At 45.3% G+C, this 26,436-nt stretch overlaps 1 protein-coding gene across 1 annotated transcript in view; it reads left to right on the top strand.

Moving 5' to 3' along the window:
• The window catches only part of LOC145344481 (cytosolic carboxypeptidase 2-like), a 105,316-nt gene extending 81,286 nt beyond the window's left edge, over window positions 1-24,030 (top strand). The window contains exons 17-21 of the mRNA XM_080191637.1: window positions 4,498-4,549; window positions 18,208-18,404; window positions 19,183-19,267; window positions 19,859-20,035; window positions 22,994-24,030. Coding sequence (XP_080047763.1) covers window positions 4,498-4,549; window positions 18,208-18,404; window positions 19,183-19,267; window positions 19,859-20,035; window positions 22,994-23,429 — 947 coding nt within the window. The 3' untranslated portion in view covers window positions 23,430-24,030. The remainder of the gene's footprint in view (window positions 1-4,497; window positions 4,550-18,207; window positions 18,405-19,182; window positions 19,268-19,858; window positions 20,036-22,993) is intronic.
• The last annotated feature ends 2,406 nt before the right edge of the window (window positions 24,031-26,436 follow it).

Raw genomic sequence — 26,436 nt, 5'->3', positions numbered from 1 at the left:
AACTTTACATAGCTGTGGGTATGGCACAATTTTAGAAATTAACCTTTAAGAAACATTTATAGTAAGCCCAAAGTGCAACAAAATCCAGGCAAGTTATTGAGCCAACGTGATGAGGTCACAGCTAACAGAAACAGCAGAAAGAGTGTTGCAAATTGTGAGAGTTTCTGAGCTGGCAATTTCAATGAATCCTGGTCACAGTAGCCAAGGTCACAGTCTCAGAATCAGAAATTTAGATGCTACTGTGGACATAGAACACTAGAAACATTATGGCACAGAAAGAGACAATTCTATCATCACGTCTGCATATCCTGAACAAACTGGCCTCCCATTTTAATTCCACTTCCCTGGTCTCTAGCCTTGCAGGTTTTAGCACTACAGATACAAATCAAGCTGCCTTTTGAGTTAAGTGTTTCAGCCTCAACCACTAACTTAGGCAGCAAATTCCATATGGCTACCATTCTCTCAGTGGAAAAAGTTATCCCTCGTGCCCTCCAATCCTTCTCCCAATTATCTTAAATCGATACCCCCGGTAATCTGGTGAGAATCACAGCTGTTTCCCAACAATGGGGACCAGCCGTGGTGGACTCACCAGTAGAACAATAGGCCATTGAGGCCCCCCCACCAGGAGGCTGAGGAAAAGGGGGGAAGGTGGCCTTGGGCAATGCTAGCCTGGCACTGCCCACTAGGCACTGTCCACTGGGCATCTTGGCATGCCACCAGGCACTGGGCAGTGCCAAGGAGATGGGGCTTGAGTGAGGTGAGCTCTACTGGGGAGTGCGGTCAGACCGGGGGCAGTCAATCGGTAGTGGGGGAACCCACTGCATACTCTGCATTAGGGATCAGTGGGGGAAGAGAACCAGATTAGCCCTGGGTGGGGTGGGTGGGGTTGTGCCGGCAATCACTTGGGGGGGATGGTCAGGCCACCAATCATGGTGGGAGAAGGAATGGGCGGATCAGTCTGGGCATGGAGGGTCATGGGGTTGATCAGTCCAAATGGTGGGGAGGTTTATAATAGGCCGCAGGCACCCACAGTAGTTGGATGGTGGGTCTTTTTTAGTAGGCAAGTTGACAGCAGCAGAAGCTGTGTGACAGGCCTCTGCTGCTGGAGATCTGTACATGTGCAATGGCACCCTCTTCTGCACTCAGCCAGCATTAGGTGACTTAAGCCATGTCCTTTCCCTCTACAGGTGAGAAACGCAAAACAAAAACAGATCTGAAACTCCTGATTTCATGCCTATCCTGGACTTCAAATTTTTTTTGGTATGATTGCCCCCAGAGTTTCCTTAATGGGAAAGAATTAAGAGAAAGTTATGATTAATCTGGGTCAAGTTATTTGCAGTAGGAATCAGTAAGAATATGTCTATCATTGAGGAAGTGCTAAGTGCTTACGGATCAAATAAGACGATAGGAAATAGGAACAGAAGTAGGCCATTCAGCCCTTCACGCCTGCTCTACCATTTAATAAGACCCTGGCTGACCACTAACATCCATAAACCCACTTTCCTGCCTTCTCTCCATAATCTTTAATTCTTAATAGAGCACCCCTCTATTCTGTGACAGTGCCCTCTGGTCCTACACTAACCCATGAGTGGAAACATCCTTGCAACATATATGTTATATGTTTTAATCATGCCATAGAATCCATTCAGTGCAAAAAGAGGCCAGTCAGCCCATTGATGCTGCACCAACTCTCTCTGATTCATTTTTCTGAACTCTAAATTTGATTTGATTTATTACTGTCACATGTATAAGTATATAATGAAAAGCATTGTTTCTTGCGTGTTTACAGACAAAGCATACTGTTCATAGAGAAGGAAACGAGATAGGGCAAATGTAGTGTTACAATCGTACCTCATGTATAGAGAAAGATCAACTTAATGTAAGGTAGGTTCATTCAAAAGTCTGATGGCAGTAGGGAAGAAGCTGTTCTTTTGTATCTTTTTCTCTGACGAAAGAAGATGGAAGAGAGAATGTCCAAGGTGCGTGGGGTCCTTAATTGTGCCAGCTGCTTTACCAATGCAATGGGAAGTGTAGACAGAATCAGTGGATGGTTAGTGTGATGGATTGAGCTAAATTCACAACATTTGGTCGTCTCTTGCAATCTGGAGCAGAGCAGGAGCCATTCCAAGCTGTGTTACAACCAGAAAGAATGCTTTCTACGGTGCATCTGTAAAAGTTAGTGAGAGTTGTAGCTGACATGCCAAATTTCCTTAGTCTTCTGAGAAAGTAACGGCGTTGGTGAGCTTTCTTAACAATGGTGTCAGCAGGGGGGACCAGGACAGGTTTGTTGGTGATCTGGACAGCTAAGAACTTGAAGCGCCCAACTACTTCTACTTCATCTCCATTGATATAGTGCATGTTCTCTACTACGCTTCCTGAAGTCAATGACAATCTCCTTCACTTTATTGACATTGAGAGACTATTGTTGCTGCACCAGTTCACCAGATTCTCTATCACATTCCTTTACTCTGTCTCATCATTGTTTGAGATCCGACCAATTACGGTGATGCCATCAGCAAACTTGAAAATCGAGTTGGAAGGAATTTGGTCACACAGAGCCAGCACTGACCCCACCTATTCAATCTTTTCTCATTTGGCAGTCTCTAGGTACCCGTGAACATCCTAGTAAACCACATCTGTTCTGTTTCTGATGAGAATGTATCTTTCCTTAAATACAGGGACCAAGGGTCCGATTTTACCTTTGCATCGTGCCCGTTTTTGGGAGCAAAAATTTGCTAAAGTCGGGCGTGAGGCCATTAATGTGATCTGTGCCAGATTTCATTCACTGGTGGAAGGAGAGAGGCCCAATCATTCTCTGGTTGCGGGAAGAGGGAGGCCAGAATGCTCGCTGATTTTGGGGAGGCCAGATGGTTTTCCGTCCGGGCAGGCGGCGGGGGATCGGGGTGTGGTGGGAGCAAGAGGAGGAAGGGAGGTGAGATGGATCTCTAGTGGGGGGCAGGGAGAGGTTCTGCTGCCACTCTGCGGGTGATCAGTGGAGAGGTGGGGTGTAGGGGAACGGGCAGAGGGTAGCGATCGGCCTGGGTAACGGAGGATAGGTGGATAAGGGGGACAGTTATGCTGTGGGGGCCATTGCTGCCAGGCCACGTTATCTGCTTTTTGCAGTCCGGTAGCGATGTGACGGGGCACATTTTTCAAATTTTTTTCTCACTGCACATGTGCAGTTAGAGGCTCTGATTGGAGCTGCAGATTTCGGGCGAGATAAGCCCTGCCCACAGCACAATTCAGAACTACAATTTTTTTCAGGCTGAGTGTGTATGGGGCATCTGGTAGCAGTTTTCCAAGTTGGATCTGAATTGCGCCCAGATTCAGAACTTAGAAACAAAATGGTAAAATCGGGCCCCAAAACTGTACACAGTATTTTTTTGAAACGGGGCCTCAGTTTGTTATGTAATATCACAAATCAACAGATCATGCTAATACAGGTGTCCTTCTGAGATTTCCCATAAAGAATTATTCATTTCTAGCTACTGAGTTATTTGTGAATTACTTTACATTCACAAAGGAGACGGCAGTCTCTCCCAGAGATCAGTAACAAAACTCTCAAGGATGTGGGGCTTAGTAAAGTGCTCAATTTTGTCCCGACTCACTGTCCTGAAGAGTGTGGAGATAAGAAATTGCATGGGTATTTCACATGTTGAAATGAACACAGCGTAGATTAAAGCTGTCTCCAGTGGAGTTTGAGTCATTATTCTTCCAAGGTTTACAGAGCGAGAGGTTGCCAGGAACTTTATCAAGAGCATATGGAAACAGTATCAAGAAGTTTCTTTTTGGTATTCAAATGTAGATAGAGATGTTGAAGAGTTGGTGAAAAATTGTGAAGAGTGTTTCAAAATGAGAATGTTCCAAGGTTTCTTGTTCTGTAGTCAAACACAAGAAAACCATAGCAACGAGAATATGTCCATCGATTAGAAATGTGGGAAGGAATTAGGAACAAATGTTTCTTTCAATACTTCATGTGAAATAATGTTATTTTGTGAAAGACACAGAAAATCAGTAATGTTTACATGTAAATATCTGTCATATGTGCTTTCTTTGTGATTACAGTAACAATAACTTTGCAACCTAACCTGTTACATTTCAGGTTTCGTCATATTGTATTCTGGGGAACTATCTGCATGTATCAATTTACATTTTAATGCATAATGCTTTTTTAAATGGAGAGGGAGTGTAGTGTGGAGCCCCCTCTGTTGGGGAAATGTAATTAAAGTTATTTAATCATCGCAGTCTGCAGCTGAGTATGTGTTAATCTTGTTCAATTCAATGCACAACAATACCTGTCCATTTAATCTCCTTCCATAAACCTGCTGCTTTTATGGACTCTATTCAACTATATAACATTTAGAGAAAACAATCTGGATTAAGGTTCCTTAATCCAAAGGGAACCAAGTGGAAATGCAGATTGTTCTTCTTTTTTCACATAGTTGCAGTGATTGTCACATAAGTTTCAATGATTTGCAACCACTTCTCTTTCCTCAGGTGCTCTGTCCTTGGCATGTTCTTCCACCACAACTGGAACAACTTCCCAACGGTAAGTATCTGTGTGTGGTATATTTACTGTGTTCAGGTACTTCTCTGTTATCAAATTCCTCAATGGCAAACTCTCCCCGCCGCCACCCCACCACCCCTCTCCCCCCACCCCGCAGCCTCCTCCTAAGTTCCTCAGCCTTGCAACTCTTGTTATCTGTGCTCCTACAAATTGTAGCCTCTTGCATTGACAATGTAGTGTATTGAAAATTACAATGCGTGTTGTCTACTTGTGATCATATACCTTGTGAGAGAGTGTGTGTGTTTACGTGTAAGTGTGTGGGTGTACGTTTGTGTACATGTGTGTCTGTGTGTGTGTACACATGTGCATGTACATGTGAGTGTGTGCGTCCATGTGTGTGTGTCTGTATGTATGTGTGTGTCCGTATGGGTGTGCATCCATGTGTGCATGTGTTGGTGTGTGTGTGCATCCATGTGTGTGTGTGTGCATCTGTGTGTGTGTACGCGTGTGTGTGCATATGTACGTGTGTGTGCGTGTGCATATGTTTGTGTGTGTACGTGTGTGTGCACGTATGTGTGTACATGCGTAGTTGTGTGTGTGTGTGTACATGCATGCATGCGCGTGTGTATGTGTGTGTGAGTGTAAGCGTACATGTGTATTCTGTAGGGTAGATTTGGAGACAATGAGCCCAATATTAACTCTGTGCACGTGAATAGATTTTAAGTGAGTTAAAATTACATCCATTTTAATGTTTCCATTTGAAAGGAATCCAAAACTAGGAACCATAGGTATGAGAATCATTAAGAAGGTGTACAAAGGTGTATTCAGAAGTCTACTAGGAATGTGAAACCTATAACTTCAAACAGTAGCTGAGGTAAATTGATGCATCTAAAGGGAAGAAGCTAGATAAACACATGAGAGAAAAAGAGAAAGGTTTTTTTCTGAAAGACTCTTGTGAATGAGAAGGATATGCTAATAGGATTAAACAAAGAGTCGGGGCAGGAAGAACAAGTGGAGCATAAATGCTGTCAGTTGAGCCAAATGACCTATCTCTGGAATTTGAGCCAAGCTCAAAAACAAACAGAATACTAACATCCTTGCTGCAATTAAGCAGGAGCTTGTGGAATAGTGTGTGCAGTTTTGGTCTTCTTATCTGAGGAAGGATGTTCTTTCTCTAGAGGGAATGTAGACAAAGTTTTCCAGACTGAGTCCTGGGATGGCGAGACTAATGTATGAGGAGAGATTGGGTTGGTTAGGATTGTATTCACTGGAGTTCATAAAATGAGGGAGAATATGTTAGAAACCTATAAACTTCTAACAGGGTTAGACACGATAGATGCAAGCAGGATGTTCTCAATGGTGGGGGAGTCCAGAATCATAGGTTACATTCCAAGGATACAGGATAAAGCAGGAGTTGGATGAACTTCGGATCATTCGGGAGGCAGAGGTGATCACAGTTAAAAGCTTCAGGGATTTGGATACACCGAAGAATGAAAATAACTGGGTGACAGTGAGAGGGACTGGGAGGAAGCACCCATTGTGGAATACCCTCAGCAACAAGTATACTGCATTGAATGCTGTTCAGGGGAATGACCTACCAGTGGTAAGCCAGGGTGACCAGATCACAAGAAATGAGTCCATCCCTGTGCCTCAGAAGGGAAGGGGGGAGAGCAGGAGAGCAATAGTAATTGGGGTTAGAGGTTCAGATGAGAAGTTCTGTGGCAGCAAAAGAGACTCATGGATAGTATGTGCCTCTCGGGTGCAAGAGTCTGTGATGTCTCAGACCGTGTTTTCAAGATCCTTAAGGGAGTGGGGGATCAGTCACAGGTTGTATGCAGATCGGTACCAACGACATAGGTAGAAGAAGGGATGGGGATTTAAAACAGGTATTTAGGGAGCGAGGTTGGAAGCTGAGAGCAAGGACAAAGCATGTTGTCATCTCTGGTTTGTTGCTGGTGACATGTGCTAGCGAGTTGAGGAACAGGGAGATTAACATGTGGCTGCAGGGATGGTGTAGGTGAGAGGGTTTCATTTGCATGGATAATTGGAGCACATTCTGGGAAAGGTGGTACCTGTACAAACAGGACGGTTTGCACCTGAACCAGAGGGGCACTAATATCCTGGGAGGGAAATTTGCTACGGCTCTTTAGGGAGGTTTAAACTAATTTGTCAGGGAGATGGGAAAATGAGCTGTAGTCCAAAAGCCAGTGTTGAGGATTGTGAAGTATCAAGGTTGCAGGAGTGTACAGGCAGACAGGATGGTGGGTTGAAGTGTATCTACTTCATTGCAAGGAGCATCAGGAATAAGGTAGGTGAATTTGGAACGCGGATTGGTACTTGGGGCTATGATGTGGCCATTACGGAGACATGGTTAGAACAGAGACAGGAATGATTGTTGGCAGTTCCGGGGTATAGATGTTTCAGTAAGAGTAGGGAAGGCAGTAAAAGGGGTGGAGGAGTAGCATTGTTAATCAAGGATAGTTTAACGGCCACTGAAAGGCATTTTGAGGGCTATCTGCCTACTGAGGTAATATGGGCTGAAGTTAGAAATAGGAAAGGATTGGTCACGTTGTTAGGAGTTTTCTATAGGCCCCAAAATAGTAATAGTGTTGTGGAGGAGGAAATGGCAAAGCAGATTATGGATAGGTGTGGCAGTCACAGGGTAGTTATCATGGGAGACTTTAACTTCAGATGGGACACTTTTTGTACAGTGTATGCCGGAGAGTTTCCTGCCATGTATGTGGATAGAATATAGAACATAGAACATTACAGCACAGTGCAGGCCCTTCAGCCCCCAACGTTGCGCCGACCAGTGGAACCAATCTAATGACCCTCTAACCTAAACTATTCCAATATTATCCATAAAGCTGACAAGAGGTGGGCCACATTGGACTTGGTACTGGGTAATGAACCAGGCCAAGTGTTAGATTTGTTTGAGGGAGGGCACCTTGGAGATAGTGACCACAATTTGGTGTCCTTCATTATTGCAATGGAGAGGGATAGGATCACACAACAGGGCAAGGTTTATAATTGGGGCAGGGGTAATTATGATACGATTAGGCAAGAATTAGGGAGCATAAGATGGGAGCAGAAACTGTCAGGTATGGGCACAAACAAAAAGTGGAGCTTTCTCAAGGAACAAATACTGCGTGTCCTGGATAGGTATGTCCCTCACAGGCAGAGAGGAAATGGCCGAGTGAGGGAACCATGGTTCACAAAGGAGGTTGAATGTCTTGTCAAGAGGAAAAAGGAAGCGTATGTAAGGATGAAAACGCAAGGTTTAGTTTGGTTGCTTGAGGGTTACAAGGTAGCGAGGAATGAGTTTTAAAAAGGGCTTAGGAGAGCTAGGAGGGGGCAAGAGAAGTCCTTGGTGGGTCAGATAAAGGAAAATCCCAAGGCTACTTACTCTTATCTGAGAAATAAAAGAATGACCAGGGTGAGGTTAGGGCCAGTCAAGGATAGTAGTGGGAAATTGTGCATGGAGTCAGAAGAGATAGGTGAGGTACTAAATGAATACTTTTCTTAAGTGTTCACTAAGATGGGGGCCATGTTTTTGAGGGTGAGTGTGTGATACAGGCTGATAGGATGGAGGAGGTAGATGTTCTAAGGGAAGATGTATTAGCAATTTTGAAAAACCTGAGGGTTGATAAGTCCCCTGGGCAAGATGGGATACATCCTAGGATACTTTGGGAGGCAAGGGATGAGATTGTGGAGCCTTTAGCTTTGATCTTTGGGTCCTCACTGTCCACAGGGATAGTGCCAGAGGACTGAAGAGTGGCGAATGTTGTTTCCCTCTTCAAGAAAGGAAATAGGAATGTCCCTGGTAATTATAGACCAGTTAGTCTTACTTCAGTGGTCGGTAAGTTAAGGGAAAGGATCCTTAGAGATAAGATTTATGACCATTTGAAAAAATGCAGTTTAATCCGGGATAGTCAGCATGGCTTCATGAGAGTTAAGTCCTGCCTCGCAAATTTGATTGAATACTTTGAGGAGGTAATCAAGTGTGTAGACGAAAGAAAAGCATTTGATGTCGTATACATGGAGTTTAGTAAGGTGTTTGATACGGTTCCCCATGGTAGGCTTATGAAGAAAGTAAGGAAGTGTGGGATAGAATGAAATTTGGCTGATTGGATATATAACTGGCTGTCTCATAGGAAAAAGTCTGACAACACCAGGTTTTAGTCCAACCGATTTATTTGATAATACTCACAAGCTTTCGAGGGGACTGCCTCTTCGTCAGGTGAATGGAGAGTTCTGGCCTCAGACAGAGCATATAAAGCACAGACAGTTTAGAGATTACTGATTAGAATGCGAATCTTTACACCTAACCTGCTGTTCAAGACCTGAAGTGGCTGACAATGTGAGTGGAAGGAGCACTGATCACAGGTTACAGAGATGTGTATTGTCTCCAGACAGTACAGTAAGTGAGGTTTTGCAAACCCAGGCAAGTCACGGGGGTTACAGATAGTGCGACATGAACCCAATACCTGTAACCTGTGATCAGTGCTCCTTCCACTCACATTGTCAGCCACTTCAGGTCTTGAACAGCAGGTTAGGTGTAAAGATTTGCATTCTAATCAGTAATCTCTAAACTGTCTGTGCTTTATATGCTCTGTCTGAGGCCGGAACTCTCCATTCACCTGACGAAGAGGCAGTCCCCTCGAAAGCTTGTGAGTATTATCAAATAAATCGGTTGGACTAAAACCTGGTGTTGTCAGACTTTTTACTGTGTTTACGCCAGTCCAACGTTGGCATTCCCACATCATGTCTCATAGGAGACAGAGGATGGTGGTGGAGGGAAAATTTTCAGACTGGAGGCCAGTTACCAGCAGTTTACAACAGGGATCAGTGCTGGGTCCTCTGCTATTTTGATTTTTATCAATGACTTAGAAGAGGGGGCTGAAGGGTGGGTTAGTAAATTTGTTGATGACACCAAGATTGGTGGAGTAGTGGATGAGGTGGAGGGCTCTTTCAGGCTGCAAAGAGACATTGTTAGGATGCAGAACTGGGCAGAAAAGCGGCAGATGGAGTTTAACCCTGATAAGTGTGAGGTGATTCATTTTGGTAGGACAAATTTGAATGCGGATTACAGGGTCAACGGCAGGGTTCTGAGGAATGTGGAGGAACAGAGAGATGTTAGAGTTCATATCCACAGATCCCTGAAGGTTGCCACTCAAGTGGATAGAGCCGTGATGAAGGCTTATAATGTGTTAGTGTTTATTAACAGGGGGTTTGAGTTTAAGAGTCGTGGGGTTATGCTGCAACTATACCGGACTTTGGTGAGACCACATTTGGAATATCATGTTCAATTCTAGTCACCTCTCTATAAGAAGAATGTGGAAGCATTGGAGAGAGTGCAGAGGAGATTTACCAGGATGCTGCCTGGTTTGACGGGTAGGTCTTATGAGGAAAGATTGAGGGAGCTGAGGCTTTTCTCTTTTGAGCGGAGGAGGATGAGAGGCGACTTAATAAAGGTTTATAAGATGATGAGGGGGATTGATAGAGTGGACGTGCAGAGAATATTTCCTCAGGTGGATGTAGCTGTAAATAAGGTTCATGGTGGGAGATATAGGAGGGATGTCCGAGGTAGATTCTTTACTCAGAGAGTGGTTGGGGTGTGGAATGCGCTGCCTGCTATGATAGTGGAGTCGGACACTTTAGGATCTTTCAAGTGGTTATTGGATAGGCACATGGAGCACATTAGAATGATAGGGAGTGGGATAGCTTGATCTTGGGTTTGGACATAGCTCGACACAACATCGAGGGCCGAAGGGCCTGTACTGTGCTGTACTGTTCTATGTTCTATGTAAATCTTTTAGGACTGAGATGAAGAGAAATTTCTTCACCCAGAGAGTGGTCAGCCTGTGGAGTTCACAACTACAGAAAGCAGTTGAGGGAAAAACATTGTATATTTTCAAAAAGCAATTCGATATAGCACTTGGGGCAAAGAGAATCAAATGATATGGGGAGAAAGTGGGATCAGGCTATTAAGTTGGATGACCCAGGGAGATAGACACATGTCTGTCCTGTCCCAGGGGATAGATGCTGCTGTCCTGTCCCAGGGGGATAGACATTGACTGTCCTGTCCCAAGGAGATAAACACTGACTGGGATGTGGCTCGAACACAGATTGTCATGACAATCTTGACAAGTTAGATGAGAGGCAAAGATTAAGAAAAGTAAGGGCTATTATTTAAATGGTAAAAAATTGCAGCATGCTGTTGTGTAGAGGGACCTAGGTGTCCTTGTGCAGGAATCTCAAGGAGTTTGTTTCTGGTGCAGCAGGTAATTAAGAAGGCAAGTGGAATTTTGTCCTTCATTGCTAGAGGGATGGAGTTTAAAAACAGCGAGGTTATGTTGCAGCTGTATGAGGTGCTGGTGAGGCTACACTTGGAATATTATGTACCGTTTTGGTCTCCTTACTCGAGAAAGGATATACTGCCACTGGAGGGGGTGCAGAGAAGATTCACTAGGTTGATTCCGGAGTTGAGAGGGTTGGCTTATCAGGACAGACTGAGTAGACTGGGGCTATGCTCATTGGAATTCAGAAAAATAAGGGGAGATCTTATAGAAACATGTAAGATTATGAAGGGACTAATTAAGACAGAGGCAGGGAAGTTGTTTCCACTGGCAGGTGAAACTAGACCTAGATGGCATGGCCTCAAAATAAGGGGAAGCAGATTTAGGACTGAGTTGAGGAAGAGCTTCTTCACACAAAGGGTTGTGAATCTGTGGAATTCCCTGCCCAGTGAAGCAGTTGAGGATACCTCATTGAATGTTTTTAGGCAAGGATAGATAAATATTTGAACAGTACTGGAATTAAGGGTTATGGTGAGCAGGCAGGTAAGTGAAGCTGAGTCCACAAAAAGATCAGCCATGGTCTTATTGAATGGTGGAGCAGGCTGAGGAGCCAGATGGCCAACACTGCTCCTCATTCTTATGTAATGGGGGGGCTCATGCTGGACAGTGGCTGTGGGGGCACCAATCCAAATCTGATAGCTCTGCATTTGCTGATAGACTGATCAAGCCTCTCAGCAGACAAACAGCACAATAATGGCCCCTATCTGGCCTGCTTCCAGTCCTTCATGCACTGCCCTGTCTCCATAAATCACTGAACAGGGATGTCTGTAAATGCCTGGCTTCAGCCCAGTATGGCCAATTGGGATGACATGAGCCTTGACAATCTTTTTTTCTGGAAGAGACAAGATGGAGAAGAAACATGAAACTAAATTAGCCAAGGCAGCGCCTCTTGCCAGGCTGGCCAAACTACATTGTCGCCTGAGAACCTTGGCCCTCACCCTGAATCTGAATCCACCCTGCCTTTTGCTACTGTCACTGCCACCATATCTCTCACGCTTGCAGCGGTAGGTGGACCCCCAGTTGAGAATGTGAAGAAGAACGAGTGAGTGTCAGGATCCCCAACAGGAGACGGTCAGGGAGGATGAAGAATGGAAGGAGTTTGGCTATAGCAAATTGAGGGTGACTTGGAGCGGCTCATTGAACAGGGAGTTGGGGCTAGGCTGAAGTCAGACACTCATGGCTATCCTAGCTCAGTGACTCAGAGACAGGATATGCAGGAGGGGCTGGTAGTCAGCCAGAGCCACCCAGAAGCTGATTGCAATGGCTTGAGAAACCATGCCTTAAAAATAAATTATGAAAGAGAGGAAGAAGACATAAGAAGAATGAGAGTGAAGATTGTGGAGAACATCTTGTATAAAGAAGGATTGCAGAGCCTTTAGCTTTGATCTTTGGGTCCTGACTGTCCATGGGGATTTTGTCAGAGGACTGGAGAGTGGCGAATGTTGTTCCTCTCTTCAAGGAAGGAAATAGGAATGACCCTGCTAATTATAGACCAGTTAGTCTTACTTTGGTAGTCGGTAAGTTAATGGAAAGGGTCCTGAGAGATAGGATTTATGACCATTTGGAAAGATGCAGTTTAATCTGGGATAGTCAGCACGGTTTCATGAGAGTTAAGTCCTGCCTCAGAAATTTGATTGAATTCTTTGAGGAGGTGACTAAGTGTGTAGATGAAGGTAGAGCAGTTGATGTCGTATACATGGATTTTAGTAAGGTGCTTGATACGGTTCCCCATGGTAGGCTCGTGAAGAAGGTAAGGAGGTGTGGGGTAGAAGGAAATTTGGCCAATTGGATAAGTAACTGGCTATCTCATAGAAGACAGAGGGTGGTAGTAGGAGGAAAATTTTCAGACTGGAGGCTAGTTACCAGCAGTGTACCACAGGGATAAGTACTGGGTCCTCTGCTATTTGTGATTTTTAGCAATGACTTGGAAAAGGGGGCTGAAGGGTGGGTTAGTAAATTTGCTGAGGACACCAAGATTGATGGAGTAGTGGATGAGGTGGAGGGCTCTTGCAGGCTGCAAAGAGACATTGATAGGATGCAGAGCTGGACTGAGAAGTGGCAGATGGAGTTTAACCCTGATAAGTGCGAGGTGATTCATTTTGGTAGGACAAACTTGAATGCGGATTACAGGGTCAACGGCAGGGTTCTGAGGAATGTGGAAGAACAGAGAGATCTGGTTCATATCCATAGATCTCTGAAGGTTGCCACTCAAGTGGATAGAGCCGTGGAGAAGGCTTATAACGTGTTAGTGTTTATCTTTGAGATTAAGAGCCGTGGGGTTATGCTGCAACTGTACCGGATGTTGGTGAGACCACATTTGGAATATTGTGTACAGTTCTGGTCACCTCATTATAAGAAGGATGTGGAAACATTGGAGAGAGTGCAGAGGAGAATTACCAGGATGCTGTCTGGTTTGGAGGGTAGGTCTTATGAGGAAAGGTTGAGGGAGCTGGGGCTTTTCTCTTTAGAGCGGAGGAGGATGAGAGGCAATTTAATAGAGGTTTATAAGATGATGAAGGGGATAGATAGTGTGGACGTGCAGAGACTATTTCCTCGGGTGGATGTAGCTGTTACTAGGGGGCATAACTATGAGGTTCATGGTGGGAGATATAGGAGGGATGTCCGAGGTCGATTCTTTACTCAGAGAGTGGTTGGGTTGTGGAATAGACTGTCTGCTGTGATAGTGGAGTCGAACACTTTAGGAACTTTCAAGCGGTTATTGGATAGGCACGTGGAGCACACCAGAATGATAGGGAGTGGGATAGCTTGATCTTGGATTTGGACATAGCTCGGCACAACATTGAGGGTCCTACATTTCTATGTTTAAGGAGACAAGACAATTGGGCCCTGGAACAAGATAACTCCAGCACCAGCACAATCATTGTGGTTGCAGAAACCCCAGAATTGAAGCCATCTGGTGCTTTTCCTGCAGTAAAAAGTCTCACAACACCAGGTTAAAGTCCAACCAGTTTATTTGGTAGTAATCCCACAAGCTTTTTCCTGCAGCTAGATTAGGGAATGTGAGCAGAACACAATCACAAAGACCACCAGAGATTTACAATGATGCAGTTTCCATCCCTACAAGCTTCTGAAGCAAGTAGAAACCAAGAAATAAAAAGAAATGGAAAAGATCTTTGAAATACAAAAACGGAGTCAGGGAGGGTGGTTCTGAATGTCAATCCATTCAGCCAGAGCTTGCCAACCAGTTTGTTCATGGGGAGCAGTAAATGTTGAATCATATTTTAAAGACTGGTCCTCTGTATTCATCCTAAGTAAGCGATCTATATGGACTCAATCTATCTTCACCCTACAGCGCCAGGAAGATTTTTAATTGATCTGGGGCAAACTTCTGGAGCAAATGAGACAGCTGCAAAGTGGGAATTTTAAGCTTTAAGCATAATAACTGCTGTCAGCGATGGACTGGAACTGATAAAGGGTTTGAATGAAGTGTCAGTCACCCTGAGAGTGACGTTTTTGGATAAGGATTAAAAATACAGCCATTAAGTGGTCCATTTGTTTTCAGTCCTGCCTCCTTTTGAATATTGAGCCACGCAAAGGTGATTATCTCCCAGACCAACCATTGGCCACTTCTATAAATCAATGCTGGTTTAGGAAGGAAGGGGTGAGCAAGCTCTGAGTCAGACAGAGCAGGGTCCAAGGGATGTAGGATCTGATTTTAAATTTAACCATAACTTTATTCTGAGTTTTCCTCATCTTGTGCTTTTTAAGCTACTGATATCTGAACACTAGACTGTGCCCTAACATTGTGGATGCATAGTGCTTGGAACCAATCATTCCAAATAATATGTCTTTGACAACTGGAATCTTTTATAAAAAAATCTAAAAAATTAAGTTTCATATTACTTTTGCTTTCGGAAAGAATATTTAAATCATTAAATTTAAAGTGGGGAACAACAGAATTTAAAGATTCCACATTTTAACACAATAGGAAATGGATTTTAACTGTTTTCAAAAGCCTGATTTTCTTTTGCACATTATTTTATTGCCTGGCTTGTATTAACACATATGAGTAAGCTTCTAACAACACAAGTTATTTTCGAGGAAGCTTTTCAAACAACCTATAAATGCTTGCATTGTCACATTTAGCGATACTAATTTGAAGTGTAAAATACTGGGCGGCATGGTAGCACAGTGGTTAGCACTGCTGCTTTAAAGCACCAGGGTTCGATTCCTGGCTTGGGTCACTGACTGTGCACATTTTCCTCGTGTCTCTGTGGGTTTCCTCTGGGTGCTCCGGTTTCCTCCGAATAATGAAAGATATGCCGGTTAGATGCATTGATCCAAACAGGTGCTGGACTGTGGCAAATAGGGGAATTTCACAGTAACTTCGCTGCAGTGTTAATGTAAACCTTGCTTGTGACTAATAAATAAACTTTACTGATCTGTGAGGTCAACTTTCATTAATTCTTGAGGGTGAACATTGGCTCAAGTAAAATCAATAACTACTTAACATTTGAAATGCAAATGTCATTGGGGTGGGGTCTGACACTATTGGGAGAGGGTGGGATGTCATGGGGTGGGATGTGATGTCATTAGGTGGGTCATGATATTGACAGGGTGTGCTGTCACTGGGGCAGGGTGTGATGTCATTAGGGACAGCATATAATGTCATTGGGAATGGGGAGTGATATCAGTGCACCCCTCCCCCCCAAGAAATGAAGTGAGCATAGGGGTCCCACAAGGTGTACATGCATCACTGGTGGGAAGATAAGATGTGAGGAGGACACAGAGATATGGATGTGTTAGAGAAAGGGGTAACAAGATGACATATGGAGTATAATGTGGCGAAGTATGAAGATGTGTTAGAACTTTTGAATTCTATCAAGATAGATAAGTCGCCGGGACCAGATGGGATATACCCCAGGATACTGTGGGAGGCGAGGGAAGTGATTGCAAAGCCCCTGGTGATGATCTTTGCGTCGTCAATGGAGACGGGAGAGGTTCCGGAAGATTGGAGGATTGCGGATGTAGTTCCTATTTTCAAGAAAGGGAACAGAGATAGCCTGGGAAATTACCGACCGGTGACTCTGACCTCAGTGGTTGGTAAGCTGATGGAGAGGCTTCTGAGGGACAAGATTTACGAGCATTTGGAGAGGTTTGACATGATCAGAAATAGTCAGCATGGTTTTGTCAAGGGCAGGTCGTGCCTTACGAACCTAGTTGAGTTCTTCGAAAATGTGACTGAACACATTGACGAAGGAAGTGCAGTGGACGTGGTGTACATGGACTTCAGCAAGGCGTTTGATAAGGTCCCCCATGCAAGACTTCTTGAGAAGGTGAGAAGGCATGGGATCCAAGGGCCTTTGGCCTTGTGGATCCAGAACTGGCTTGCCTGCAGAAGGCAGAGAGTGGTTGTGGATGGGTCTTTTTCGGCATGGAGGTCAGTCACCAGTGGAGTGCCCCAGGGATCTGTTCTAGGACCCTTGCTGTTTGTCATTTTCATAAATGACCTAGATGAGGAAGTGGAGGGATGGGTAAGTAAGTTCGCTGATGACACGAAGGTCGGTGGTGTTGTGGATGGTCTGGAAGGATGTCAAAAGTTGCAGCAGGACGTAAATAGGATGCAGGACTGGGCGGAGAAGTGGCAGATGGACTTCAACGCAGATAAATGTGTAGTCGTCCATTTTGGCAAAACCAATGGGATGAACGAGTACACTATCAAGGGCAGGAGTCTTAGTAGTGTTGAAGAGCAGAAGGATCTTGGGGTCCGGGTCCACAGGACTCTTAAATCGGCCTCGCAGGTGGAGGATGTGGTCAAGAAGGCGTATGGTGTACTGGCCTTCATTAATCGAGGGATTGAGTTTAGGAATTGGGAGGTAATGCTGCAACTTTATAAGACCCTTGTCAGGCCTCATTTAGAGTATTGTGCGCAGTTCTGGTCGCCTCACTATAGGAAGGATGTAGAAGCTATTGAAAGGGTACAGAGAAGATTTACAAGGATGTTGCCTGGACTGGGAGGCATGCCTTATGAAGTTAGGTTGAGGGAGCTGGGACTCTTTTCCCTGGAGAGACAAAGGTTGAGAGGCGACCTGATAGAAGTTTATAAAATGTTGAGAGGAATAGATAGGGTGGATTCTCAGAGGCTATTTCCCCGGGTTGAAATGGTCGCTATGAGAGGACACAGATTTAAGGTGCGGGGAGGGAGGTACAGAAGTGATGTTAGGGGTAAGTTTTTCACTCAGAGGATGGTGAGTGAATGGAATCGGCTGCCATCAGTGGTGGTGGAGGCGAACTCGCTGGGGTCTTTTAAAAGACTTCTGGATGAGTATATGGAATTTAATGGGATTGGGGGTTATAGATAGGTCTATAGATTGGTAGGTGTTGATGTGATTGGTGCAACTCGTGGGCCGAAGGGCCTGTTTGTGCTGTAGTGTTCTATGTTCTATGTTCTATGTTCTATATTCACCTTGAATACTAGAAGAGTAGAATATTGTTTTAAAAGGTGAGAAACTTGTAAATGTTGATGTTCAGAGACTTGGGTGAACTGGTACAAGGAATGTAGGTGCAGCAAGCAATCAGGAAAGCAAGACACGTTGGCCTTTATTGCAAGGTGATTGGAGTATAGGGTTTTATCAAGACCATATCTGGAATACTGTGTGTGATTTTAGCCTCCATATTTAAAGATATATTTGTATTGGCTGTGGTATAGCAGAGGCTGACTCAATTGGTCCCGGGGATGAGGGATTGTCTTATGATGAGAAGCTGAGTAAATTGGGTTTATATTCTCTGATGCTTAGCAGAATAACTCTATGACTCTATAGGAAGTCTTACAACACCAGGTTAAAGTCCAACCAGTTTGTTTGATAGTAATCCCACAAGCTTTCGGAAGCGGGTGTTCCTTCGTCAGGTGTGTGGAAGGTTCTGATCAGAGAAGGGCATATAAAGGCACACACAGTTTACAGAATACTGATTAGAATGCAAGTCTTTGCAACTAACCTGCTATGACAGGTGATTTCATCTGAAGAGGTTTGATCAGGTGGATGCAGAGAGATTGTTTCCATTGGTTGGGAAATCTAAAACACTGTGGCATAGTCTCAGGATAAGGACTAAATATTTAGGACTGAGGTGAGGAAAAATCTCTTCACTCAGAGTTATGAATCTTAGGAATTCTCAATCCTGGAGGGTTTAGGATGCTCCACTATTGAATATGTTTATGGCTGGGATTGACAGATTTTTGGTCTCTCAGAGAATGAAGGGATTTGGGGAGTGGGCAGGGAAATAAAGTTGAAGGCCAGGATCAGCCATGGTCATGATGAATGGTGGACTGTATGGTGAATTATTTCTTGTGTTCTTTATAAGTTTGACTCTCTGCCTGTGCAGGCCTCGAAGTACATGGTTAGCATCAGATACCAGGCCTCTGCGAACAAACAATCGCCTCTCCTCCAGATCTGCAGCTCCTTATTTGGGAGAACGTTGGGGTGCAGGACAACTGGAAGTTGCAAGTCCAACTGCTGATACATTTACATCAACATCAACAACTGAAGTAAAAGTGAAGCCAGGGCCAACTGCAGAGTCAGGTGAGACTGACTGAATGACATAGATGAAAGATAGGGTTCAGTGGGGCAGGGACAATAGGAGGATTGGAAATATAAAGCATGGTAAAGTTTATAAGACAGCATGAATAGTTTGTTTTACCTGGGTTATATAGCTGCAGCTGATGCAAAACCAAGGCTTCAGAGAGGGCACATATTAGAGCAGGCGCCAGCGTACAGCCTAGCAATTCACATTCAATTAGGTCAGAGTGCAGCACCCGGTCACAGATTAATCCACACAGTAGTGACATAATTTAAGACTAACCACTCAATGATCAGTGATCTGTTTTGGGGTTTGTTATATGGTCCAAGGCAAATTTAAGTGCATACGGACTAAATCTCGGTTATGTAATAAAGGTTTTGGGTTGTTAAACCACTTGTTGAAACCATCGTGTTAGGACAGTTCATGCCCAGGCCATCAGCACCACTATTGATTAGGATCTGTGAATATGGTCCTTGTTCTATACCGGCAGTCTCAGAATAACCGTTTGCTGGGCTATTATGTTAACTTGTCTGAAATGTTTATGTGCTGTGACCTAGGTTACATTTCAGAACCTGTGAGGTGTTTGCCTGTTTCACTTTGACACAGCTCAATAACTTCCAAAAGTGACCAGAAGCCAGGTGGGGCCATCTTGTCAGTTCAGCAGTTGTCCATTTTGAACAACACCAAAAAAGAGTTTATGCAGTGTTCCAGCTGAATGAGTACTTTTCTCAATGTCACAACTGTGACACTCACAATTCAATACGTTTTTTAAAGCTATAGATGATCCCCGATTAGGAGGGAGAACTCCAATAGCACACAACAATGAGACGCAGATGATGAATATGGCGACGGATGTATCATTTGGGTAAGCTAACTGGCTGGGAGGGGAGGGGTATCATCACTTTCTAGTACCTTCTCTTGGTCTAGAATGTTCCAGACTATGATGGGGGTGGGGTGCAGAGAGGTTGTGGCGAGTCCCTCTCACTGCCAGAGATTCTTTGCTTCAGCCTCTTGGGTCATTCTATCTTGTCAGTTCGGACACATTCTACAAGAATATCTCCAAGTCCTTTCCAAACAAAGGTAATCATTTCAGCTCTGTCCAAATTCGTCAAATGAGCAGAATTGAATTCTTGGGGTTTCAGAAAACCGACCTCAGCAAAATACAGGACAGCGGAAAGGCGTTCTAGGAATCTGACCTACGTGTGAGAATTTGGGATTCCTGGAATCCTTCCTTCTGTTTGACTGGGCTATGGGTGTTCAGGTCACCCGTTCCTGTGCGACCTTGGTTACTCGGGAATTCCAACCCTGTCTGACGTTGGGGGTCCAGAAATCCTTCCTGTGTGAGTTTGGGAGTCCGGGATTTCATCCCCCCATGTGAGTTTGAGTTTTGGACTTGTGGCATTATTCTCAGTTCCAGAATTTTCTTTGAATAAACGATGTTATCCTCTGTGTACAGAAAAAATCTTTCAACATTTTCCAGTGGAAGCCAATTAGTCAGACGATCAAAGCCTGGCCACAGTCGCAGCAGATCCACGGGACAGGATGCCAATCGAAGAAGGCAAAGGCCAGTGGACGTGCTCAGCATGGCAACCACCTCACTGGTCAGTATGGACACAGTGTTGGGGCAGGCGGGGTGAGTAGTTTTCTGACAGTGATGTTGATTTTGGAAGAGAATAAAGCTCTTGTACTGATGGATGGTGTCCCTGGAAAGGCATACTGGGTGGGCAGGCTTACTGAGCTCTGACCCTGAGACATGCCAAGGCACATCTCAATCCCCTGAGTTCCAAGTTCTGGCAGACATCTGGATCCTAAATCCGGCAGAGGTAAACTGATGCCAGGATACTCTGATTAGATTGAACTGATTTGGAAAGTGAAGGAGGCCATTCAGCCATGTTCCACCATTTAATTTTCCATCACAACTGATCCATGTCAGAACTCATTCTAGCCCCCTTTGATCAATAGGTCTTAATATCCTTCCCCAACTAAAATTTACCAGTCTTGAAATTTTCAATTGATCCACAATCTTAACATCTTTTTGGGGCAGAGATGTCACCCTTTGTGTGAAAAAATTCTTCCCAATGTACAAAAATATTAATTAGGAGCACGAGGAGGTAGGTTGACCCCTGACACCTGCTATGCCTTTCAATAAGATTGGATTGTAATCTGAACCCAACATTCCAGCTTATCCCCTGATAACCTTTCACCTCCCCTAATCAAGAATGTATCTTGATCTGCCTTAAAAAGATTCAAATTCTGCTCCCACTGATTTTTGAGGAAGAGTTCCAGAGACTCACCAACCTCAAAAAGAATTATCGCCATCTGTTATAGTTATTTTAGTAAGAAATCTCACAACACCAGGTTAAAGTCCAATAGGTTTATTTGGTAGCAAATGCCACTAACTTTCGGGGCTTTGCCCTTTCGTCAGGTGAGTGGGGAGTTCTGATCACAAACAGGGCATATAAAGGCACACACTCAGTTTACAGAATACTGATTAGAATATGAGTCTTTACAGCTAATCAAATCTTAAAGATGCAGACAAAGTGAGTGGAGATAGTGTTAAGCATAGGTTAAAGAGATGTGTATTGTCTCCAGACAGTACAGTAAATGAGATTTTGCAAGCCCAGGCAAGTGGTGGGGATTACAAATAGTGTGACGAACCCAACACCCCGGTTGATGTCGTCCTGCTGTGCAGAACTTGGCCTTTGCTACCAAATAAACCTGTTGGACTTTAACCTGGTGTTGTGAGACTTCTTACTGTGTTTACCCCAGTCCAATGCCGGCACCTTCATATCATAGTTATTTTAAACAGTGACCCCACATTCAAGGATAAAGGCAAATTATTGCGGATGCTGGAATCTAAACAAAATGGAAAATATTGGAAAATTTCAGCAGATTTGTGGAGAGCGAAGAGGGTTAACGTGTCGAGTCTGGACGATTTGTGGGGGGTGGGGGTGCGGCGCTGGGTGGACGGGCGAGCTAGCGGGCTGGACGGGGGCGGGGGGGAGTGTGGTATGGGCTGGATGTGAGGACTATGTTTGGTAGGGGACTGGATCAAAGGGAATTGGATTGTTGTGTATATCTCAGAAATGTACTTTCAGGGATCATTCCTATAGTTCCTTTCCTAGAGAAATGTGATTCTAAATTGTTCCGAAATGTGCCCGGCTGCAGGGAAAGTCAGGGACTGGTACTCAGTGAATTCTTCCTGTCGAGGGCCAGCACAGAGGATATTTACAGCACAGAAGGAAGTCATTCAGTGATGCGCAAAGCTGGATGACCGGAGCTGTATTCCTTAGTTGAAGTGATTGTCGGTGAGAAGTTGCAGCTTCACTTCCTGATCCCGGAGGAAGAACACTGGCCACGTACACACTACTCCCACCACCTCCTAACTCAGAATCAACAGGCAGCATGCTGTCAGTATCATAAGAACATAAGAAATAGGAGCAGGAGTAGGCCATCTAGCCCTTCGAGCCTGCCCCGCCATTCAATAAGATCATGGCTGATCTGTCGTGGCTCAGTTCCACATTCCCGCCCTCTCCCCATAACCCTTAATCCCCTCTCTTATCAAAAACCCATCAACCCACGTCTTAAAAATATTTAGCGAGGCAGCCTCCACCACCTCAACGGGCAGAGAATTCCAGAGATTCACCACCCTTTGAGTGAAGAAGTTCCTCTTCAACTCCGTTCTAAACCGCCCCCCCTTTATCTTGAGGCTGTGCCCCCTAGTCCTACTGTCCTTTCTGAGCGGGAAGAGTCTCTCCACCTCTATCCTATCCATCCCATTCATCATCTTATATGTCTCAATGAGATCTCCCCTCATTCTTCTAAACTCTAACGAGTACAAGCCTAGTTTATTCAGCCTCTCCTCATAGCTCAACCCCCTCAACTCCGGTATCAGCCTAGTAAACCTCCTCTGCGCTCCCTCCAAGGCCAAAATATCCTTGCGTAAGTGCAGCGACCAAAACTGCACACAGTACTCCAGCTGTGGCCTCACCAATGCCCTATACAGCTGCAGCAAGACCTCCCTACTTTTATATTCAATCCCCCTCGCTATGAAGGCCAGCATCACATTAGTCTTCCTGACCACCTGCTGCACCTGCAGGCTGGGTTTTTGCGACTCACGCACAAGGACCCCGAGGTCCCTCTGCACCGTCGCCTGCTGCAGTTTTTTTGCCACGTAAGTAATAGTCCTTCCTACCATTATTCCTACCAAAGTGGACCACCTCACACTTGCCAACATTAAATTCCATTTGCCAGTATCAATTCCAGACACATTGAGAAATGGTGGCTAGTTTCCCATGGAGAAGCTTCACTCTCAGTCCTCCTGCAGTCACAGAAACTCAGAGCTGGCAATAGGAGAGAGCCTCAGAATTGTGGGCTGAGAGACCTGTTCTCAGGTGTTGGAATCCCGCAGTTAGGCAGAGCTGTGCAACTCGCCTAGAAAACAGTATTTATTATCAATAATGTCCATTTTAAACCTAGAATTGCAGTTCACTTTTAACAGGATTTCCCCTGTTTTTAAACTGACTCTGATTCGAAAACGTGAGCTGTTTTTATTGTGGAATAGTCATAAATAAGTGTGTTCCCTTGACAGCGACGTGACCAATATTCCGGAGGGATTCTCCAAGTTTCCATCTCCTCCCGAGACCCATTTATCAATACCGCAAAGCTCCACTAATACACCAAACGGCAAGAGGCACCAGAAACGCTTGGCAAAAGCAGGCAGACCTTCAGTGCTGAATAGAGTGAGTGGGAGAACAACAATGATCCATCTGAATAGCCGGACAGTGGCCAGTGCAAAGCTGCTGGTAAATGCCGATACAGTGGGATTTACCGAGGGATTGAGGCATACAACATGCAGGAAACCTTGGGAAATGCCTCACAGGGACTCACATTGTGAGATGCAGAGGAGATGCAAACAGAACTCACTGGTGGAAACCCTCAAACATCAGCTGTCCACAGTTTGCTTGTGGGAGGACACCAAGCAGTCACTGTGCTCTGCCAATCCACAAAACAGGTTTGCCATGTAACTTCACAAACTATATCAGCGCCAGAGACAGCTCACCAGGCTGACCCCTGATCCTCACAGCTTAATGTTTGACCCTTCACTACTTGACCCCTGACCCCACCCAACCTCAGTCTGCTTTCACCACTTGACCCCAACCTTCGACCCCACCCAGCTTCATCCTTGGTTCCCTCTCCCGCCTCCTCCAGTTTAACCTCATAGATTATTCTCACTGGTATATTTTTAGGCAGAACAATTTTAAAATGATTCTTTTTTAAACTAACTGCTGATTTCTGGATTTCCAGAAGTGTGACTCACTCAGTGATGGTGATGTACAGGATTTACCCTCAGCTTACACAAACATTTCCCCTGGGCCAATATGTTAATAGATGCCCAGAGAAAGCTGCTCCCAGTTAAACAGCATCAATGAAAAACAACCTGCAACAAACCCTCCTCCCGCTTCCCAAGCGCTCACACTGCTGCAAATGGAATCCACTTGTCAAAATGCACACACTCGCATCACACACCAAATCTCAGTGCTTGGATAGTAGCCTAACCGAATCCCTGTCCGTAATCCCACTGCTCAGTCCTATACCAAATCCCTGTCCCAGGGCACCATGCCGCGCTGAGCCCCTGTCCCAGGGCACCGCGCCGCGCTGAGCCCCTGTCGCAGGGTGCCGCGCCGAGCCCCTGTCGCAGGGCGCCGCGCCGAGTCCCTGTCGCAGGGCGCCGTCCCATACCACGTCCCTGTCCCAGGGCACCGTCCATACCACATCCCTGTCCCAGGGCACCTTCCCATACCACGTCCCTGTCCCAGGGCACTGTAATGAGATAGAGAATATGGTGAACTGGTGCGGTAACAATAATCTCTCCCTCAATGTCAGCAAAATGAAAAAGATTGTCATGGGCTTCAGGAAGTGTAAAGGAGAACATGCCCCTGCCAACATCAATGGGGATGAAGTAGAAAGGGTCAAGAGCTTCAACTTTTTGGGTGTCCAGATCACCAACAACCTATCTTGGTCCCCCCATGCCAACACTATAGTGAAGAAAGCCCACCAATACCTTTACTTTCTCAGAAGACTAAGGATATTTGGCTGTCAACTACGATTCATACCAACTTTTACTGATGCACCATAGAAAGCATTCTTTCTGGTTGTATCACAGCTTGGTATGGCTCCTGCTCTGCCCAAGACCGCAAGAAACTACAAAAGGTCGTGAATGTAGCCCAATCCATCAGGCAAACCAGCCTCCCACGTATTGACTCTGTTTATGCTTAACGATGCCTCGGCAAAGCAGCCAACGTAATTAAGGACCTCATGCATTCTGGGCATTCTCTCTTCCGCCTTCTTCCCTCGGGAAAATGATACGAAAGTCTGAGGTCACATACCAATGGACTAAAGAACAGCTTCTTCCCTGCTGTTGTCAGACTTTTGAATGGACTTGCCTTGCATTAAGTTGATCTTTTCTCATACCCTAGGTATGACTGTAACATTACTGCACTCTCCCATTTTGTTCTTGATTAATGGCTTGCTTTGTATAGCAAACAATACTTTTCGCTTTATGTTAATATATGTGCAATAATAAATCAAATCAAAGTACCACACTGCATTGCTGTCACAGTACGCTGTCCCACAATGCATCACTGTCATGGGACACTGCCCCCCCACCCCCGTAAATCCCTGTCCTAGGACACTGTACCCCACCAAATCCGTGTCCCAGGACACTGTCCCACAACAAATATCTCTCCCAGGAGACTATACTGAACCCCGGCCCACACTGAAACCCTTTCAAGGACACTGCCACAGACTAAATCCCTGTGCCAGGACACTGGCTCAGACAGAATTTCTGTCCCAGGAAGCTGCCTCGGACCAAATTCCTGTCCCAGGATACTGATCCACACAAATCCCTGTCTCTGTCCCAATACATAATCCCATGCCAAGTCTCTGTCCCAGGACACTGTCCCACTTCGAATCCCTTTCCCGGGACACTGTTTCGCCCTGAATCCCTGTCCCAGGACACTGTCCTGCACTGAATCCTTATCCCAGGACACTGTCCAAAACAAATCCCTGTCCCAGGACACTGTCCTGCACTGAATCCTTATCCCAGGACACTGTCCAAAACAAATCTCTGTCCCAGGACACTGTCCGATCAAATACCTGGGACACTGTACCACATCAAATCACTCTCACAGGAAACTGTCCCGGAACAAATCCCTGTCTCAGGGTACTGTCCCATGCTGAATCCCTGTCCCAGGAAGGTGTAAATATGAGAGGTTATGGGAATGGGGACTGGGCGAGATTGTGATCGGTGCAGACTCGATGAGCCAAATGGCCTCCTTCAGCACTGTAGGAATTTTATGATTCTACGACACTGTCCTACGCCAAATCCCTGTCCCAGGACACTGTCCCACTCTGAATCTCTGTCCGAGGACACTGTTGAGGACAGAATCTCTTGCCTAGGACATTGTACCATATTGAATCCTGGTCGCAGGAGATTGTAAAGGTCTAAATCCCTGTCCCAGGACACTGTCCCCTATCGAATTCTTGTCCCAGGACGCTGTCCCGCACCGAATCTTTGTCCCAGGACACTGTCCCACACAAATTCTCTATCCCAGGATGTTGTCCTGGACTGAATTCCTGTCATAGGACACTGTCCCACACAAAATCCCTGTCTCAGGGCACTGTCCTGGACCAAATCCCTGTCCCAGAACACTGTCCCACACCAAATCTCTATCCCAGCACTGTCCCACACAATCCCTGTCCAAGGGCACTACGCCGTACCGTAACGCTGGCACAGGACACTGTCCCACACGAATCCCTGTCCCAGGATACTGTCCAACATCGAATCACTCTCGCAAGAAACTGCCCCAGAACAAATCCTTGTCCCAGAACACTGTCCAACAGCGAACCCCGTCCCAGGTCACTGTCCCCACACCAATTCCCTGTCCTGGATCGAATCCCTGTCCAAGGACACTGTCCCACATGGAGTGCCTGTCACAGGACACTGTCTGAAACAAATCCCTGTCCCTGGAC

Source organism: Carcharhinus amblyrhynchos, chromosome 6, assembly GCF_965287045.1.
Source record: "Carcharhinus amblyrhynchos chromosome 6, sCarAmb.v2.hapA, whole genome shotgun sequence".
In the NCBI taxonomy this organism is placed as follows: domain Eukaryota; kingdom Metazoa; phylum Chordata; class Chondrichthyes; order Carcharhiniformes; family Carcharhinidae; genus Carcharhinus; species Carcharhinus amblyrhynchos.
Note: the sequence above shows the minus strand (reverse complement) of the source record. Positions and strands in the feature narration are given on the sequence as shown.